At 48.0% G+C, this 20,145-nt stretch overlaps 1 protein-coding gene and 1 long non-coding RNA gene across 24 annotated transcripts in view; one reads left to right on the top strand and one right to left on the bottom strand.

The window, feature by feature from the left end:
• Positions 1-1,241: 1,241 nt before the first annotated feature.
• Positions 1,242-20,145, bottom strand: part of LOC118370932 (ras association domain-containing protein 8-like) — a 60,017-nt gene continuing 41,113 nt past the window's right edge. For all 10 annotated transcript variants that reach the window (XM_035756170.2, XM_035756167.2, XM_035756164.2 and 7 more), the window contains 5 exons: positions 9,742-9,948; positions 7,748-8,730; positions 4,065-4,230; positions 3,883-3,990; positions 1,242-1,899 (listed from right to left, as the gene is read on the bottom strand). In XM_035756170.2, coding sequence (XP_035612063.1) covers positions 1,868-1,899; positions 3,883-3,990; positions 4,065-4,230; positions 7,748-8,730; positions 9,742-9,844 — 1,392 coding nt within the window. In that variant the 5' untranslated portion in view covers positions 9,845-9,948 and the 3' untranslated portion in view covers positions 1,242-1,867. The remainder of the gene's footprint in view (positions 1,900-3,882; positions 3,991-4,064; positions 4,231-7,747; positions 8,731-9,741; positions 9,949-20,145) is intronic.
• LOC127910597 (uncharacterized) lies at positions 10,552-19,877 on the top strand. Of its 14 annotated transcripts, XR_008075413.1 has the most exons (9): positions 10,552-13,537; positions 14,545-14,617; positions 14,766-14,997; positions 15,495-15,552; positions 16,618-18,199; positions 18,253-18,517; positions 18,677-18,729; positions 18,997-19,049; positions 19,140-19,877. It is a non-coding gene; the product is annotated as an uncharacterized LOC127910597 (long non-coding RNA). The 14 variants fall into 14 exon arrangements; XR_008075423.1 differs by lacking the exons at positions 14,766-14,997; positions 15,495-15,552; positions 18,677-18,729; positions 18,997-19,049 and having other exon boundaries at positions 10,552-13,349; positions 14,560-14,617; XR_008075426.1 differs by lacking the exons at positions 14,766-14,997; positions 15,495-15,552; positions 18,677-18,729; positions 18,997-19,049 and having other exon boundaries at positions 10,552-13,349; positions 14,560-14,617; positions 16,647-18,199.

Consider the following 20,145-nt stretch of genomic DNA (forward strand, 5'->3'; position numbering starts at 1 on the left):
AGGGTGGAAAAAAGGTCTAAATATATGGGTGCACATACAGTATGTAAAGAGATGAGGAATCTTTTGATGTACTTTTCTTGGGATTCCTAACAAGTGGTAGCAAGGACAAATATGTACAGAGCTGTGGAGCAGCTAAGCAGAGTTTGTTTCAGGACAGTGGTGGTTCATGTCAATCGTTCCGTCAGACAGCCACCGTGTTTACACAGGTAAACACAGAGAGAGGGAGAACGGTGGGACTGAGTCATCTGACGTGGGTCCAGAGAGAAGTGGGTTTGATCACTGTTTATGATATCACTTACTGTAGTGGTGAAATCTCAAACAAGCTACATTACAGAGCAGAAAACTGTGAATAGACATTTTACTTTCAATGCTATCTAGTCTGCTAAATACACTATCAGGACCAGGGCTGCTTATCATAAAGGGCTGGATAGATTTCATTTGCATTTTTGATCATTTGCATAGTCTGTTAAAAGTAGATTGTACTTGTTCCTAGTTATGCACTCGTGTCATGTTTGCTTTGTGAATAAGTTCCTTTTTATTTTCCATGTTCAATTACCGAAGCAAGTCACTGTGGTTGAGATGAGAGAAGAGGTCTAGACTGGAGCCTGGGAAATGGCCAGTATATGGTAGGAGGAAGCACTTGAATAGAGAATGAGCGTGCATTAAATGTGTATGTTCAGCCATTTTGTGAGTGGACATGTCAACATAGCATAGTAATCTCCATAGCAATCGGTGCTAGGTCACACATACTCTATGTCTACTGTATTATAATCCCCCCCCTCCCCATAGCTGCAGGTGCCAGGATGTGTGCACTACTTCCCTGCCACACCAAGAGAGACATTTTTGGAACAGACTGTGTGAGCCACCTGTGTGTAATGAATGTATTGTGCTTTCTGTCACTCACAGTGCATTGGAAGACTTGCAGTAACCATTCAAAACAGCTCCTTATAGCAGCCATTATTAATCTAGGAATACCTATAATAAATGTATAATGCATGAAACAAATGTGCCTCGTAGAAAGAGCGACTTGAGTTTTGAGTCAGCTTTATGCACTAGCATGTGAAATATTTAGAGTTGGACATTCCCAACAACGGCCTATCCTTGCTATATGCTATTGTGTCACTAAACCAGGCCTGTATATGCAAGTACATCTGCAAATATGATGTGGTTTCTTCAATTCTTCAAAGATGACTTTCAGAGGATTGAACGTTTTCATTAATTCAAAACACACCAACAACAGCCAGATTATCTAAAACATAATGCCTCATCTTTTATTATATTTAAATACACAGAAAAAGTCATAATTCTCTAGGTAAAAGGTTTCCTAAATTATTTTACATTTCATACATAGGTACTATGTATCTTACTTCATATGGTATACAGTAGCCAAATGCTGTAAATATATTTATGTAGTATATACAGTATGTATATAGTATGTCAGTGGAGGCTGCTGAGGGGAGGACGGCTCATAATAATGTCTGGAACGGAGTAAATGGAATGGATTCAACCACATGTGTTTGATATCATTCCATTGACTCCATTACAGCCATTATTAGGAGCCGTCCTCCCCTCAGCAGCCTCCACTGTAGCATATGTGGTAATCTGGATAATAATAATGACAGACAGTAGTTATAAAGACAAACAGGGGTTAAATAGAATATGTGGTGGTGACATTAAAGGGATAGTTCACCCAAATCACAAAATTACATATTGGTTTCCATACCATGTAAGCAGTATAGACAATGCATGACAACAATCCATGCTTTGGATTAGTGTTCCTGGCACTGTTTCCTGTAATTTTATCATTTGGGTGAACTATCCCTTTAACTGGACAGTGAACAACTCCTTGGCCCTGCTGTCCCTTGTTTTATCTCCATGACGATTCTCTGGATGTCACGACTGCAAGACACACAAAAATAAGTGGGGATGATGTCTCCATTCATTTGGTTTGGTTAGGAAAACACTTTTCTCGAAACCAATTTTCTTTTTAAGGCGGAAGGAGAGCTTGCTAGATAGAGACAGTAAAGCATGCCCTGGTAGTGGGTAGAAGTTGGCCCTAACCATTGATTCAGAGTCTGATTCTGAGTTATTTAACCACCTAATGGATTGGGTCATAGGGACAACTGATCCTAGATCTGTGATGAGGGGCAACTTCTACCTCAAGCATGCTACTTCTATTTCCCCAATAAAGCCAGAGAAACAGTCCAAATACCTCAGCAACCTGGAGGGAGAGCGCGCGCACACACACACACACACACACACACACACACACACCGTGGAAACCCATTCCAACCAGTTAGGAGGAAACCCAACATCACACATATAGGGCCATGGCCCTGTTTCAGTACTTCTGAAATGCATTGTTCCATTCTCTGTCCTTAGAAGTAATCACTCATCTGAAATATCATGGAAACTCTTACTTTACACTATCCAATCAAGTTGGATCAGAGATTACGTCATGGAAGGGACAAAGGAAGGATGCATGTTTAAAGTTTTCATACAGGGCCCATGACCTCACACGGGAGAGAATGGACTGTGCAATACACCTTACAGAGTTCGGAGGTCAGGCTCTCTCTCTCTCTCTTTGGAAGTCAAAGGTCACCAACATACAAGACAATATGGAAGTAATCTCCCAAACAGAAACATAAAAGCCTCTCTGACACAATAATCAAAAATATATATTTTACACTACAGCCCGATTGGTCAGTCGTTGAGCCTCTTATCAATTGTAAGCAGCAAAAATGTGTATTTTTATTGATTTAAATGAGGCTCACTCTTTTATACAGAAATAGAGTGGTGACAGTGTAACAGTGTGGTTGTGTTGAAACACAGCTGTCCGTAGAGAATAAGCCTGTTGTTCTGAGGGTGGAGAGACACCCTGCATCGCTGGACTGACTGGGGCAGGGGACACAGCGACATACTGTGGGGAATCATGAAGCACTCACAGCTGCACCACCCGTCTGGATGTTACAGCACAGCTGGAGTGGAGGGAGCAGCAGGAGGCAGAGCTACTGGTAGTCCACAACATGCACAACACACAGACAGACAGACAGACAGACAGACAGACAGACAGACAGAAAGACAGACAGACAGACAGACAGAGAGAGTGGTGGAGAGTGGATAAACAGCTAGAGAGGGTGGTGATAGAGAGAGACAGACAGACAGACAGAAACAGCTAGAGAGAGTGGTGATCGAGAGAGACAGACAGAAACAGCTAGAGAGAGTGGTGATCGAGAGAGACAGACAGACAGACGGACAGAAACAGCTAGAGAGAGTGGTGATCGAGAGAGACAGAAACAGCTAGAGAGAGTGGTGATCGAGAGAGACAGACAGACGGACAGAAACAGCTAGAGAGAGTGGTGATCGAGAGAGACAGACAGAAACAGCTAGAGAGAGTGGTGATCGAGAGAGACAGACAGACAGACGGACAGAAACAGCTAGAGAGAGTGGTGATCGAGAGAGACAGAAACAGCTAGAGAGAGTGGTGATCGAGAGAGAGAGACAGAAGTAAGGGAAAGAGAGAGCGGTTGGGACGAAACAGAAAGAGAAGAGGGAGGGGAGATGTGCAACTAAGATGTTAGCAAAGCAGAGTTGAATACCATAATTGTAGACGGACCAATTTAACAGATAACCAGAATGATCAGGGAATCAGATAGCATTAGAGGCGTAAAGGGGCAGTCAGAGGACAGAAGAAGGTCGTTAAGGGAAACCTTCAGGGGCAGGGAGTGGGTTGGGGGCTCCATGCAGGGACCTCCACCCTTAGTAACAGAAAAGAGGGGTGTGGCCGCCAGGCATGGCCCAAAAAAATCAAGCCGAGGCAGGGGGGCAGAGCGGAGTGAGACAGGGCGGGGTAGCGGCAGGTAGAGTGTCACACATACACACCCTCAGGGTTGAGGCTGGACACCAGCGGGTTCTGCAGGTTGCGGGGGTGTCCCAGGAACTGCTTGGCTGTGGGGCGGGGAGGCGACTCTGAGGGGAGCAGACTCAGGCCTGGTGGAGAGAAAGATAGAGGTTTAAGGTGAGCAATCATCTGAGTGAGTGTGTGTGTGTGTGTGGATCCATACCTCCATTCCTATATCCTTCCTGTAGCAGGTGAGCTAGTTCTAGTTGGTCGCTGAGGTCTGTGCGTGAGTGTGTGTGTGTCGGCAGGACGCCCGCCTGCTGGATGAACTGCTGCAGGTTACACTGCCTCAACTCCTTGTTCAGCTCCTCCAACTCCTCCTGCTTCTCCTAAGGAGGGACATAGAGAGGGGGCCAGAACAGTCACACCTAATCCCAAATAGACCCCTAACCCCTACACTGACACACTTAATGATCCTATAGGCATAGGTGTTGTATAGGTCAAAAGTTGAGAATGGGCTTTAATGAGCAAATCTCTCTCCTCAAGAGGATACCAAGACAGTGAGACAATTTAATGCACTCAAACAAAATGCGTCTTCCACATTTAACCCAACCCCTCTGAATCAGAGATGTGCAGGGGGCAGCCTTAAATCAACAGCACCCAGGGAGCAGTTGTTGGGGGTTAACTGCCTTGCACGAGGGCAGAACGACATATTTTTCCAACTTGCCGGCTCAGGGATTCAAACCAGCAACATTTTAGTTACTGGCCCCACGGCGCCCCGCTGAAACTGTCCTCTGAAATGTACATAGGACAGTTTCAGTCATGTTTGTATTTAGATAAAGAAGCGGTGAGGTATTTCAGATAATCTGAAATGCTTAGTTGGAATATAAATCAATCACAAATATAGAGCTAACTGGCAGAGACATGAAATGTAATTTGCAAGGTTACTTGGACAAGTTACATAATCATAGGAACAAAGGCAGACTAACTGGCGAGTTCTTTCAAAGGCTGTACTTCCTATTCTCACCACCAGAGGGCAGCAACAGCCACAGCATTCATCTCAGATGTCAGATTTATTTCAGTCAGTTAGTCAGTTATTTAAGTCAGTTATTTAAGTCAGTTACAAACAAATTCTTATTTTCAATGAGAGCCTAGGAACAGTGGGTTAACAGCCTGTTCAGGGGCAGAATGACAGATTAGTTCCTTGTCAGCTCAGGGATTTGAACTTGCAACCTTTCGGTTACTAGTTCAACGCTCTAACCACTAAGCTACTCTGCCGCCCCAGGGTGGCTTGTCATCATTAACAAACCTGCTGCATAAAAGGTGTAACATTCATGAACATACAGTTCATAAGCTTGTTGCAATCAGCAAAGTATGTTTAAGTGTATAGATGCCCATCAATTTTAATTGAACTTTGAACTTTGAATTGAACTGGGTGAAAAGAAGAGAGAAGCCACTTGTCTTGCCAACGTCAACTATAAAGTCGCTCTCGGGGGGGGTAGATAGAGAGAGATGTGCTCTACACCCTGCCGGAATGGATTAGTTGTGGGAAACAACTGACACCTGCAGGCTCATCTTCATTCAGATTCAGAGTGTTTCTAGTCATATGTACTGGGGTTGCAGTTGTGTTTGCAGTGTACCAGGCAGCAAGTGGGTCCTTCCTCCTTGGAGGACCATTTATACAGGGCCAGGTAGCGGAGTGGTTAAGAGCGTTGGGCCAGTAACCGAAAATCCCAATTGCTCCTTTAAGTTGCTCTGGATAAGAAATGTTGTGACTGACTAAATGAGTCAGTCATCATGACAATGTAGACCAAGTCACACTCCCACTTAGATGATTGACTTGCCTTCTAACGTAGCACAGCCATTACTTATGGATCCCCAGATGGGTTGTAATAGTCTAAGAGCGCCCATGGCCCTTTCTTAATGTGGGATGTAGCAAATGCACTCAACCCACATGAAATACATTAGAATATCATTAGCTACATAATAAAATAAGAGGGGGGTATTTGCACAATCAGAGTAGCCTTCTGTTTGTTTTCTTGGATAAACCTTCCAAAACTATTCTTCTACCTTGTCAAAAGCTGTTCTTCCTACTGAAACAGAATGTACAATTCTGGGTGTATCTGACCTGAACAGTAGCCCTGATCCACAAAGTGGCTCTGGTCGAGTATCAGGTTTCATGTGAATTATGATGAGGCTTGTGTTTCCCTCCAACTGGGTAAGGCCATTATTCACCAGGCACAGCCTCACCACAACAACAACATTAGAGCCTCACCAATCTGTTGTTTGGGGGGCAAAACCTTCCGATACTGATATATCTACCAATACACTGTTTTACAGCTGGGAAATAAAACAAATTGCCATCCAAAAGAGCAATTGTCCACTAACTATGCTACAGACTTTGTGACAATAATGACACATAAGAATGTCCACAAGTGTTCAGATAAGCATGAAATTCCCTTTTTTTTCATCCTATATTTGAATATCAGTTATTGTGGAGTTATCAGCCGATACCGATAACATTAAAAGGCCGATACCGGCCGACAATATCAGTGAACCGATATACCAGTCCGGCTCTAAACAACATTACCGCCTCCAACTGTAAGCAACCAGACCTGCTTGTGTCCAAGTCAAGCCAAGAAAATGCAGTTGTGCAAATGAACAGTGGTGGAAAAAGTACCCAATTGTCATACTTGAGTAAAAGTAAAGATACCTTAATAGAAAATGACTCAAGTAAAAGTGAAAGTTCCCCAGTAAGATACTACTTGAGTAAAAGTCAAAAAGTATTTGGTTTTAAATATACTTAAGTATCAAAAGTAAATTTAAAAGTATGAATAGAAAATTCCTTATATTAAGCAAACCCAGACAGCACAATTTTCTTGTTTTTCAAATTGACGCATAGCCAAATTTACAGATAGCACACTCCAACACAAATGAAGCATTTGTGTTGGATGAGTCTGCAAGATCAGAGGCAGTAGGGATGACCAGGGATGTTCTCTGGATAAGTGTGTGAATTGGACCATGTTCTGTCCTGCTAAGCATTCAAAATGTAATGAGAAAATGTATGGAGAAAAAGTACATTATTTTCTTTGTAGTGAAGTAAAAGTAAAACTTTTCAAAAATATAAATAGTCAAGTAAAGTACAGATTCCCCCAAAAAGGACTGTAAACTATTTTTACTTAGGTGCTCTACACCACTATAATTGAATAATGATCTTTATTCTGTTTTGATCATTTTCTCCGTTTAAGATACAAGGATATAAGGAATTAGAGGCACTGTCAGTGTCATACGAATGAGAGTACAGATTCGTATATGGGAGAGTACATCCAATCGCTCCAGATGAGAACTAGGCTGTCACAGCCAATCATACCAGTCAAGCAAGTTCAGTCAGACACCCAACAGGGGTCACATTACAATTCATAGCAAACATTCTTCCAATTAGATACAAGTTGGATTTAAGTACAAAACATTGTTTAATTTTGAGAAAGTTTTTTTCCCAATAAATATACTGTAGATCTCCCCATCACCATTGGAGTCAGATATCATATTTACTTGTTGTTGAGTGTCATTGCACTGATAAGTGTATATGTGTGTGTTTGCTGCAGTGTACTGGCAAAAGGGAGCGAGGGTTCCTACACCAGTGGTTCCCAAACATTTTTTATAAAGTTTTTCAAATGTTCTTGTGATCTACCAGATCACAATGTAAAAGATCACTGCAGCCCACCATTAATTGATTGACTCACTTGGTTTCCCAGGCTTGAATCAGTTTGTCCCACACCATTGACCCCCCATTTGGGTACCACTGAGCTACACCCATTGAGCTTCTTGTGGGTACTGGGTAGGTGTGTGGGTGAAGGAGAGAGCAAGCTACACACCTCTCTCTAGGGCCCTGCCCTCTCTCCTTACCTGCAGCAGTGTTTCGGCCTTCCCCAGAGCCTTGTCCGTCTCTGATAACGCCCCCTCCAGCTCCTCGCTGTGCCTCCCCTGGCTCTGTAGCTCCGCCCTCATCGCCCCTAGGGACTCCTCACCCCCTGCCTGATTGGCCCTCCCAGGCTGGGCGGCGCCCGCTAGGCTCTCCCGTTGGATCTGCTGCTCAAGCTGGGCGGAGCGAGATGAGAAGTCGTGGAGTCGCCTACCGCAGTCGTCCATCTTGGAATGGAGCTCCCCCAGCCTCCTCCTCATCCCCCTCTCTCTCTCCACCTCCGCCTGCAGCTCTTCCTCCCAGAACGTCTCGTGGGCCAACTCGGCCTGGTTCCTCCTGGCTGCCTGCTCCAGAGCTTCCATCTCCTCCGGGAGACGAGCCTCTGGGACAGGGGAGGGGGCCGGGGAGGCCCTGTTCCAGGACCGAGAGTCTCTCTCCATGGTTTCCAGCTGGGCCTCAATGGCCCTCAGCCTCTCCTGCTGCTGTAGAACCTGCCGGAAAACCTCCTCTTTGGACGGGCCCACTGGAGGGGAGGGAGAGGGAGAGGGAGAGTGGGGGGAGGGAGAAGGGGAGTGTGAGGAGGGAGCATGGTGGGGAGGGATGGGGCTGGGTGAGGTCCTCTGTTCGGGGGAGTCGCAGGGAGACTTTCTGATGAGCTGCTTGGCTTTGGTTCTGGGGGAGGTGGAGGGCCCCAGGTTGAAGGTGAGGGACTTCTTGGGCTGGTTGTGTTTGAGGGGCTCTGGGTCGGGGTGTTTGGGCAGGGGAAGAGGGGTGACCCGGTCCTGGCTGGTACCAGAACCAGACCCTGGTCCATCACTGCTACTGGGGCCGGTGCGGCGCAGGAAGAACTGGACATCGTTGCTGTGCTGGCCCAGCTTGGCCAGGGACTCAAGGGGCTTCTCATTGGCTAACAGTTGCCTCTCTGAGTCCCTCAGTCTCTGGATTAGCACATAGCGACCTGTCTGACCTGTGGCAGGAAGAGAGCGGGAAAGAGATCGGGAGAGAGAGGGAGAGCCACACATACCAGACATCACCACACAAATACACAGTAAGTGGGCATCATGTTGACACCCAAAGTTCCATAATATATACAGTTAACTGGTAGTTGCCCTCTCTCTAGCTCTGGCTATACAAGACTCTAAACTCTAGGTCTGCAGTCCTTCACTCAACTCTCTCTCTCTCTCTCTCTCTCTCTCTCTCTCTCTCTCTCTCTCTCTCTCTCTCTCTCTCTCTCTCTCTCTCTCTCTCTCTCTCTCTCTCTCTCTCTCTCTCTCTCTCTCTCTCTCTCTCTCTCTCTCTCCCTCTCTCTCTCTCTCCCCCTCTCTCTCTCTCTCTCTCTCTCTCTCTCTCTCTCTCTCTCTCTCTCTCTCTCTCTCTCTCTCTCTCTCTCTCTCTCTCTCTCTCTCTCTCTCTCTCTCTCTCTCTCTCTCTCTCTCTCTCTCTCTCTCTCTCTCTCTCTCTCTCTCTCTCTTAGCAATGAAAAATATGAGTAGAAGACTGTTGTATAAGTCTTATACAACATATAAACATGTTCAAACAAAGTGAAATCTCCATGAGGACTCTGAAATGAGGACAAGCTCTCCCTAATGACCTGGCAGCCGCTCACACACAGAGGAAAGGAAACTGCTAAATATGGAGTTTAGTTTTTGGCACTGCAGTATGCGTCTTCAGTACAGCCTGAGGATGTGGTGACAGAAGCTTGCTCCATACCAAGTCAACCCCTAGCCCCGTTCCCCCTTGGCACTTCTTTGAGGTCAGAAAGGATGGGATAGGTGGAAGACATATGGTAATACAGGAGTTCCACCTTGCCCTATGATCAGTGGGATTTTCACCATATTGCTGAATCCTATCCAATCTTTTCAGATCTAGTTAAGTGACTATGGTGTAGGGGCCAGTCAGGGTTGGTTTGGAAAGAGCCTTAAGGATGTCGAGGGACAGAACTTGCACCCTAGAGAGGAAGAGAGACTGAGATACTGACCAATGGCCTGAGCCAGTGCGATGACCACATCCTGGCAGGAAGTCTCCTCTGATAGGCCACAGACCACGCGCACCACTCCATCCACCCACACCTTCAGCTCCATCTGAGACACCACCCTATGAGATGTGACAAGGACTTCCGTTCAGATACGCTTGGCTTGGCTCGGATTGGCTCAGTTCAGCATTGCATGGTACTACTGACTCCTCTCTGCAAGGAAGAGAAACATGGATAAGATTAAACAACACCCTCACAACCAACCAACCAAACTATTATACACGTTACACGGAACATTTCGAACTTCCACACCGTTATCTAGCCAAAGGGGGTGAAAAAAAGTAATCCCTCAAGACACAGCAGCATAATATTGTTGCTAACTTTAACACACCCTGTAGGCATCTGTGTCACATACAAGTGGCCCATTTCCTTCTCCATCTGTTGATTATTGAGGCTATGGGTTTAGCATCTCTCCTGCAGGCTCTATACGTAACAGAGCCGTTTTGACGTCAGGCCCTGCGTATGTGTGACTGAGTCTACCAGTAGTGAATGAGGTTTATATTTCCAGCCCACTGCTCCTGGGGAGCTGAGCAGAGCCGAGTATTGCGTTCCTGAAGTTTCCTGTTGGTTAGTTAGAGCTCTGATGGTACCCTCACGGACCCGAGAGCGTCAACACAGATCTGTAACCCAATTAAATTCTCCACTTCCCTCTTTCAAAGACGTTAAGACAGCTTATTGCCAAAGGGAGTGGACAGGCAGAATGCACTGTAGCCACTCTGTGTGTGTGTGTGTGTGCGTGTGCGTGTGCGTGTGCGGTGTGTGTGTGTGTGTGTGTGTGTGTGTGTGTGTGTGTGTGTGTGTGTGTGTGTGTGTGTGTGTGTGTGTGTGTGTGTGTGTGTGTGTGTGTGTGTGTGTGTGTGTGTGTGTGTGTGTGTGTGTGTGTGTGTGTGTGTGTGTGTGTGTGTGTGTGTGTGTGTGTGTGTGTGTGTGTGTGTGTGTGTGTGTGTGTGTGTGTGTGTGTTCCACTTTGATGCCTCCCACCAGGAGCTGACCTGGCAGACCTGGAACTTCAGAGACTGTCTCTGGGAAGAGCAGCGCAGCCTAACATAGGATGAGATTTACCTTAAGCCTGAGTGTATTTCACAGTGACGAACAGGAACAGCACTTACCACTTCCCTGTGTGCCGATTTATGACTATGCTTGATCTGCTCTACACTAATAACAAGGCAATAACATGCGCAGCCTGACTCAAAGTCAATAAAGCACACACAGAGACCTTTTTTTATTTTTATGACAGTAGTAGTAGGCTAGGCCTATAAAGTGTCTCATTTGGCACATGATAACTCAGTAAGGCCAAAGACACCAATATGGCAGCGTGATCCTTAGAAAGGTTCTGTCAACATGAGTAATAGATCATATGACCCACTTGCTGTGTAACTGGCACACAGCACAGCTAGTGTTCGAGCTCCTCCCCCTAGCCTAGCTCCTCCCCCTCCTCTCGCTGAGGTGTTTTTACCCAAATCCTCTATTATCTCCTCCCCATTAAATGTTGACTGTGGTCCAGGCGCCACCTATACGGGAGCTGCCCAGCAGGAATGCAGTGACTTCATCTGACGAGCACAAGAATTCCAGCTTTCTTAACAAACGTCATTATTACGGTTTATATACCATTACTAGCTCCCCTCCCTGTGACCAAGCTACCCCCAACATTACTCATGATGTGGTATTTACAGGCCAAACACTGGACGAGCTGGGTAGCATCAGGGGAGCTCATTTGGCAACAGGACACAGAACTATTCACAACACCACCACACAAAGGAGTCAAAACTCAACATTGCCACATTTTTATCTATCTTCCGGTTACTCACACAGGCTGTTTTCATTTAGAATGCAAGTCAGGGAGGGAGGAAGGGTTCATCTGCGTATCAACCTCACCAAAAGAGCATTCTAGCACTATGGTGGAATTGTCACGACTGGCCAAAATATTTTTTCACTGTACTGCAATAACTATGTGCACATAAAAAACTCACACACAGACCAAAGTGTGTTCACTCTAATCGAGATGAGATAAAATGAGTCATCAATCTCTATCGCATTGCTTATCTCCTTCAATAACAGCCCTCTTTCCTTCCTCTGGTATCGGTCAGGCCGAGAGCAGTGGAATGCTACCTTACAGGCCTGTGTGAGAGAGAGACGCTGGAACAAACTCTCCTTTGTCTGTGAGAAGACTAGGTCTCTAAACATATACTCAGTAACCCAGTAAATCAAACATGGCATCCAACACCAACCCATCACAGTGGCCTGAGAGAGACACCGCTCAACACACTCAGGTAGGAAACGGGAACAAACACTACACCTGAATTCTACAAAATGGCTTCCTTTCCTTGTCACTTGTATTGAATCTGCCAAACTGGACGATAGATGGAAGCAAGTGTAAAAGTTGATATAGGCCTCCAAAGATTTCCTTTAATTTATCTAGTGTTTTCAGATGGTTGTAACATCAGGTGGTGAGATAAGGTGAGGACATATTAGATAAGAAGAGGGTAACGCTTTGGATTAACAGAGGTATCTGTCCCCTGACCCCTATACATTATCTCAATCTCATATAGCACCTCACCAAGTCTTATTATCCAAACGAGCCCTAGTGTGTTGGGGGTGTGGCAGGTTCCCACGCAGCCTATGACACCCTGTGACAACTTAGGAGTTGAGTGTGCCATGACAAGCTGTCCTCCCACAAAAACACACCTCCTAGACAGTGAAATGTGATCAAGCACAGCAACAGGAAATAAACCAACCACGTTACTGCCTATTCTCACTGTTTGTTTGTCACAGGAACAACGGTGGTATCTATGGGGCATTACCATGTAAAAAGCCCCATGAGCACTATCATGTGAAGTTTATAGGAGAACATACAATTCGGTGTCAAATGTAAGCAAAGAGAAATAAGGCATATGTGTTTTTAAACCATTTTCCAGGAATTAGCTACATTTTTGTTTTTACTGTACTCTAATGTGATGTGCTGTCCAAACTTGTGAAACATAGACGTCTGTAATTGGTTCAGATTTTGTCTGGCCAGGGCGGACTGACCAAATTTCAATTACTTTCAACATCCAAGGACGTCCACTGTCAGTCGGTGCTTGATACATTGAATAGAAAAAAGAGTAGGTGTCATGGGAGGTGTCAGTAAGACACCTCCCATGAGAAGCTGAAAGAAGTGACATAATATCGAGAGAGGAGAGAGGGAAAGGGGGAGAGTGAGAGGGAGGGGCTGTCAAGACTGTTGTCAGGGTCTTGCCTTGACCACTAGATGACAGAAAGAGAAGAAAAAAAACATTATGGGCTCAACATAACAACGTGTCAGTGGAAGGGAGGACAGTAGCAGGAGACCAGTGGAAGGGAGGACAGTAGCAGGTGACCAGTGGAAGGGAGGACAGTAGCAGGAGACCAGTGGAAGGGAGGACAGTAGCAGGTGACCAGTGGAAGGGAGGACAGTAGCAGGAGACCAGTGGAAGGGAGGACAGTAGCAGGTGACCAGTGGAAGGGAGGACAGTAGCAGGAGACCAGTGGAAGGGAGGACAGTAGCAGGTGACCAGTGGAAGGGAGGACAGTAGCAGGTGACCAGTGGAAGGGAGGACAGTAGCAGGTGACCAGTGGAAGGGAGGACAGTAGCAGGTGACCAGTGGAAGGGAGGACAGTAGCAGGTGACCAGTGGAAGGGAGGACAGTAGCAGGTGACCAGTGGAAGGGAGGACAGTAGCAGGTGACCAGTGGAAGGGAGGACAGTAGCAGGTGACCAGTGGAAGGTAGCAGGGACAGTGGAAGGGAGGACAGTAGCAGGTGACCAGTGGAAGGGAGGACAGTAGCAGGTGACCAGTGGAAGGGAGGACAGTAGCAGGAGACCAGTGGAAGGGAGGACAGTAGACCAGTGGAAGGGAGGTGACCAGTGGAGGGAGGGGAGGACAGTAGACCAGGTGACCAGTGGAAGGGAGGACAGTAGCAGGTGACCAGTGGAAAGGGAGCAGGGACCAGTAGCAGGTGACCAGTGGAAGGGAGGACAGTAGCGGAAGACCAGTGGAAGGGAGGACAGTGACCAGTGGAAAGGGAGGACCAGTGGAAGGGAGCAGGTGACCAGTGGAAGGGAGGACAGTAGCAGTGGAAGGGAGGGTGACCAGTGGAAGTGGGGAGGACAGTAGCAGGTGACCAGTGGAAGGGAGGACAGTAGACCAGGTGACCAGTGGAAGGGAGGACAGTAGCGGAGGAGACCAGTGGAAGGGAGGACAGGTGTGACCAGTGGAAGGGAGGACCAGTGGAAGGGAGACAGTAGGAGACCAGTGGAAGGGAGGACAGTAGCAGGTGACCAGTGGAAGGGAGGACAGTAGACCAGTGGAAGGAGGAGTAGCAGGAGACCAGTGGAAGGAGGACCAGTGGAAGGGGAGGACCAGTAGCAGGAGACCAGTGGAAGGGGAGGACAGTAGCAGGAGACCAGTGGAAGGGAGGACAGTAGACCAGTGGAAGGGAGGTGACCAGTGGAAGGGAGGACAGTAGCAGGAGACCAGTGGAAGGGAGGACAGTAGCAGGTGACCAGTGGAAGGGAGGACAGTAGCAGGAGACCAGTGGACCAGTGGAGGAGGACAGTAGCAGGAGACCAGTGGAAGGGAGGACAGTAGCAGGTGACCAGTGGAAGGGAGGACAGTGGAAGTGGAAGGGAGGACAGTAGCGGAAGACCAGTGGAAGGGAGGGTAGCAGGAGACCAGTGGAAGGGAGGACAGGAGGTGACCAGTGGAAGGGAGGACAGGCAGACCAGTGGAAGGGAGGACAGTAGCAGGAGACCAGTGGAAGGGAGGACAGTAGCGGAAGACCAGTGGAAGGGAGGACAGTAGCAGGTGACCAGTGGAAGGGAGGACAGTAGCAGGAGACCAGTGGAAGGGAGGACAGTGACCAGTGGAAGGGAGGACAGTAGCAGGAGACCAGTGGAAGGGAGGACAGTAGCAGACCAGTGGAAGAGACCAGTGGAAGGGAGGACAGTAGCAGGTGACCAGTGGAAGGGAGGACAGTAGCGGAAGACCAGTGGAAGGGAGGACAGTAGCAGGTGACCAGTGGAAGGGAGGACAGTAGCAGAAGACCAGTGGAAGGGAGGACAGTAGCAGGTGACCAGTGGAAGGGAGGACAGTAGCAGGTGACCAGTGGAAGGGAGGACAGTAGCAGGAGACCAGTGGAAGGGAGGACAGTAGCGGAAGACCAGTGGAAGGGAGGACAGTAGCAGGTGACCAGTGGAAGGGAGGACAGTAGCAGGAGACCAGTGGAAGGGAGGACAGTAGCAGGAGACCAGTGGAAGGGAGGACAGTAGCGGAAGACCAGTAGAAGGGAGGACAGTAGCAGGTGACCAGTGGAAGGGAGGACAGTAGCGGAAGACCAGTGGAAGGGAGGACAGTAGCAGGTGACCAGTGGAAGGGAGGACAGTAGCAGGATACCAGTGGAAGGGAGGACAGTAGCAGGAGACCAGTGGAAGGGAGGACAGTAGCAGGAGACCAGTGGAAGGGAGGACAGTAGCAGGGACCAGTGGAAGGGAGGACAGGAGACCAGTGGAAGGGAGGACAGTAGAGTGACCAGTGGAAGGGAGGACAGGCAGGAGACCAGTGGAAGGGAGGACAGTAGCAGGTGACCAGTGGAAGGGAGGACAGGAGACCAGTGGACAGTAGCAGGAAGACCAGTGGAAGGGAGACAGTAGCAGGAGACCAGTGGAAGGGAGGACAGTAGCAGGTGACCAGTGGAAGGGAGGACAGTAGCAGGTGACCAGTGGAAGGGAGGACAGTAGCAGGTGACCAGTGGAAGTGGAAGGGAGGACAGTAGCAGGTGACCAGTAGCAGGGACCAGTGGAAGGGAGGACAGTAGACCAGTGGAAGGGAGTGACCAGTGGAAGGGAGGACAGTAGACCAGGTGACCAGTGGAAGGGAGGACAGTAGACCAGTGGAAGGGAGACAGTGACCAGTGGAAGGGAGGACAGTAGCAGGTGACCAGTGGAAGGGAGGTGACCAGTGGAAGGGAGGACAGTAGCAGGTGACCAGTGGAAGGGAGGACAGTAAGACCAGTGGAAGGGAGGACAGTAGCAGGTGACCAGTGGAAGGAGGACAGTAGCAGGAAGACCAGTGGAAGGGAGGACAGTAGCAGGTGACCAGTGGAAGGGAGGAAGACCAGTGGAAGCAGACAGTAGCAGAGTGACCAGTGGAAGGGAGGACAGTAGCAGGAGACCAGTGGAAGGGAGGACAGTAGCAGGAGACCAGTGGACCAGTGGAAGGAGGACAGTAGACCAGTGGAAGGGAGGACAGTGACCAGTGGAAGGGAAGACCAGTAGCAGGAGACCAGTGGAAGGGAAGACAGTAGGACAGGTGACCAGTGGAAGGGAAGACAGTAGCAGGAAGACCAGTGGAAGGGAGGACAGGCAGGTGACCAGTGGAAGGGAGGACAGTAGCAGGTGACCAGTGGAAGGGAGGACAGTAGCAGGTGACCAGTGGAAGGGAGGACAGTAGACCAGTGGAAGGAGGACAGTAGCAGGAGACCAGTGGAAGGGAGGTGAAGACCAGGGAGGAGGACAGTAGCAGGTGACCAGTGGAAGGGAGGACAGTGGACCAGTGGAAGGGAGGACAGTAGCAGGTGACCAGTGGAAGGGAGGACAGTAGCAGGTGACCAGTGGAAGGGAGGGGAGGAGACCAGTGGAAGGGAGGACAGTAGCAGGTGACCAGTGGAAGGGAGGACAGTAGACCAGGTGACCCAGTGGACCAGTGGAGGACAGTAGCAGGTGACCAGTGGAAGGGAGGACAGTAGCAGGTGATCAGTGGAAGGGAGGACAGTAGCAGGTGATCAGTGGAAGGGAGGACAGTAGCAGGTGACCAGTGGAAGGGAGGACAGTAGCAGGTGACCAGTGGAAGGGAGGACAGTAGCAGGTGACCAGTGGAAGGGAGGACAGTAGCAGGTGACCAGTGGAAGAGCCTTTGCTTATTTCTCATTTCTCATATGGAAAATGGTTGAAACATGTATAGGGGAGTCCTAAATGATTGACACCCCTGATAAATGAAGTATTCCAAAGTTCAGTATTTGGTCCCATATTTCTAGCATGCTAAATGATAACATTTAGCTTGTGAATCTACAAACTTGTTGGAAGCATTTGCACTTCTTTTTGGTTGTGTTTCAGATCATTTTGTGCTCAATATAAATGAGTGGTTAATAATGTATTGTGTCATTGTCACGTCTACTCCTGCTCCACCTCTCCAGCGCTCGACGTCTCTAGGTTTACTAACCACCAGTCCTGGCAACCCATCATATACGCGGACCTGTGCCTCAAGTGTTCTCTCTACAGCTCTCGTGGACTCCGGTGCTGCTGGGAACATCATCGACCAGGCCCATGCCTCCTCCCTGAACTTAACCTCATATCCGCTCTCCTCTCCTTTTCCTGTCCCAAGCCCCGGATATGCGACCATTGGGATCCGGCACAATAACGCACATCACAGCACCACTCACTCTCACTGTGGGAGAGCCTTCACGGAGAAGCTGGGGGTCATGGTCAGTCTCACATCCGGATACTGGCCTCTGTCCCATGGGCAGGTGGAGAGGACCAACCAGGACCCGGGGGGGGGGGTTCCTTAGGAGTCACTGTCTGGACCGGTAGGGGGACTGGGCCTCAGAACTCACTTTGTCACTCCTCCACCGTCTCCCTACCAGTGCGTCCTGGGGTACCAGCCGGCCCTGGCCCCGTGGACACCGAGCCAGATCGAAGCCCATGCGGTGGATGAGTGGTTCCGGCGTGCAGAGGAGGTTTGGAACGCTGCCCATGAGAGGCTCTAATGCGCCGTCAACCGACAGAAGGGCCAGGCGGACCGCCACCATAGTGAGGCTCCCGTGTTCCATCCTGGTGATCGCGTCTGACTCTCCACCAGGAACCTCCCGCTCCACTTGCCCTGCCGGAAGCTGATTTTATGGGGCATTTCAATGTCCTCCGGAGGGTCATTGAGTTAACATACCGATTACAGCTCCCCACTAACTACCGGATCTGACCCTATTTTCATGTTTCCCTCCTCAGGCCGATGGCTCCTGGTCCCCTGGCTGATGCTGTCCCCCAAGACACCCCTCCACCTCCCCTGGATGTTGAGGGAAGCCCTGCCTATGCCGTCAGATCCCTCCTGGACTCCCAACGTTGTGGGGGTCGGCTTCAGTACCTGGTGGACTGCGTCCCATCATTAGGTACACCTTAACTTCATCACAACCCTGATTACTCACCTTTTATTTAGCCCTCAGTTGTCATCAGTCCTTAGGTGTTATTGTTTTCTCCCACATTCAGTACTCTTCTCCTGTCATCAGTCCTTAGGTGTTATTGTTTTCTCCCACATCCAGTACTGTTCTCCTGTCATCAGTCCTTAGGTGTTATTGTTTTCTCCCACATTCAGTACTCTTCTCATGTCATCAGTCCTTAGGTGTTATTGTTTTCTACCACATTCAGTACTCTTCTCATGTCATCAGTCCTTAGGTGTTATTGTTTTCTACCACATTCAGTACTCTTCTCCTGTCATCAGTCCTTAGGTGTTATTGTTTTCTCCCACATTCAGTACTCTTCTCATGTCATCAGTCCTTAGGTGTTATTGTTTTCTACCACATTCAGTACTCTTCTCCTGTCATCAGTCCTTAGGTGTTATTGTTTTCTACCACATTCAGTACTCTTCTCCTGTCATCAGTCCTTAGGTGTTATTGTTTTCTCCCACATTCAGTACTCTTCTCATGTCATCAGTCCTTAGGTGTTATTGTTTTCTCCCACATCCAGTATTGTTTTCTCATTCAGTCTGTTCTCCTGTCATCAGTCCTTAGGTGTTATTGTTTTCTACCACCAGTACTGTTCTCCTGTCATCAGTCCAGGTGTTATTGTTTTCTCTTCTTCTCCTGTCATCAGTCCTTAGGTGTTATTGTTTTCTCCCACATTCAGTACTCTTCTCATGTCATCAGTCCTTAGGTGTTATTGTTTTCTACCACATTCAGTACTCTTCTCCTGTCAGTCAGTCCTTAGTACTGTTCTCCTGTGTTATTGTTTTCTACCACATCCAGTACTGTTCTCATGTCATCAGTCCTTAGTACTCTTCTCCTGTCATCAGTCCTTAGGTGTTATTGTTTTCTCCCACATCCAGTACTCTTCTCCTGTCATCAGTCCTTAGGTGTTATTGTTTTCAGTACTCTTCTCCTGTCATCAGTCCAGTACTCTTGTCCTGTCATCAGTCCTTAGGTGTTATTGTTTTCTACCACATTCAGTACTGTTCTCCTGTCATCAGTCCTTAGGTGTTATTGTTTTCTCCCACATCAGTACTCTTCTCCTGTCATCAGTCCTTAGGTGTTATTGTTTTCTCCCACATTCAGTACAGTCCTTAGGTGTTATTGTTTTCTACCACATTCAGTACTGTTCTCCTGTCATCAGTCCTTAGGTGTTATTGTTTTCTACCACATTCAGTACTGTTCTCCTGTCATCAGTCCTTAGGTGTTATTGTTTTCTACCACATTCAGTACTGTTCTCCTGTCATCAGTCCTTAGGTGTTATTGTTTTCTACCACATTCAGTACTGTTCTCCTGTCATCAGTCCATTATTCACCTGCTTTCTGACTCCCGGTCTGTTACGTTACGCTCATTTTGGAGTCACTTTTATTGTATATTAGAATAGAATATGTTTCTTAACACTACTACATTAATGTGGATGCTACCGTGATTATGGATAATCCTGAATGAATTGTGAATAAGGATGTGTGAGAAAGTTCATACCCCCAAGAAATGCTACTCTCTCGAAATGACCAAAAAACAGGGGATAACTGTAACTTGCTCACTCGTCATTATTCATGACCCCTACCTTTCTGGAGAAAAAAAATGAATCGTGCACATATATCCTGGGATAATGTAAGTATGTCAACAAGACGTCCAGCAGCCTCTGACAGCTTCTCCGACCCCAACTGTCTTCATCGCGACTTCACCACATCCTTACAGCGGCATTTCAAGGCCTGACTAACACTCGTCTATGTGGTTGTGGAGGATCCACACAGACCACTGACACATGTTCAGAAACACATCCACCACCACTTTCCAGGTTTTCAAAAACACAAATATCCACCCAGGCCCTCCACACCCAAAAGTCTCAGAGAACAGGCAAAAAAGCAGCCCAGAAATATCCCCCGCCCCGACCCCATCCCCTCAACCCACCCTGAGTTGCTCAATGCTGCTCTGCTCATGCTCATTATCTCCTAGTTCAGTCCAGATCCACCCAGAGAGACAGAACAGTGATTACAAACATGTGCCCTTCCCTTCTCTCACCTTCTCTTTTCATGCCTCTCATCATCATCATCATGAAGCCTCCAACATGGCTGCTTGCTACACACTCATCATTAGTGGA

This window comes from Oncorhynchus keta, chromosome 22 (genome assembly GCF_023373465.1).
Source record: "Oncorhynchus keta strain PuntledgeMale-10-30-2019 chromosome 22, Oket_V2, whole genome shotgun sequence".
NCBI lineage: Eukaryota > Metazoa > Chordata > Actinopteri > Salmoniformes > Salmonidae > Oncorhynchus > Oncorhynchus keta.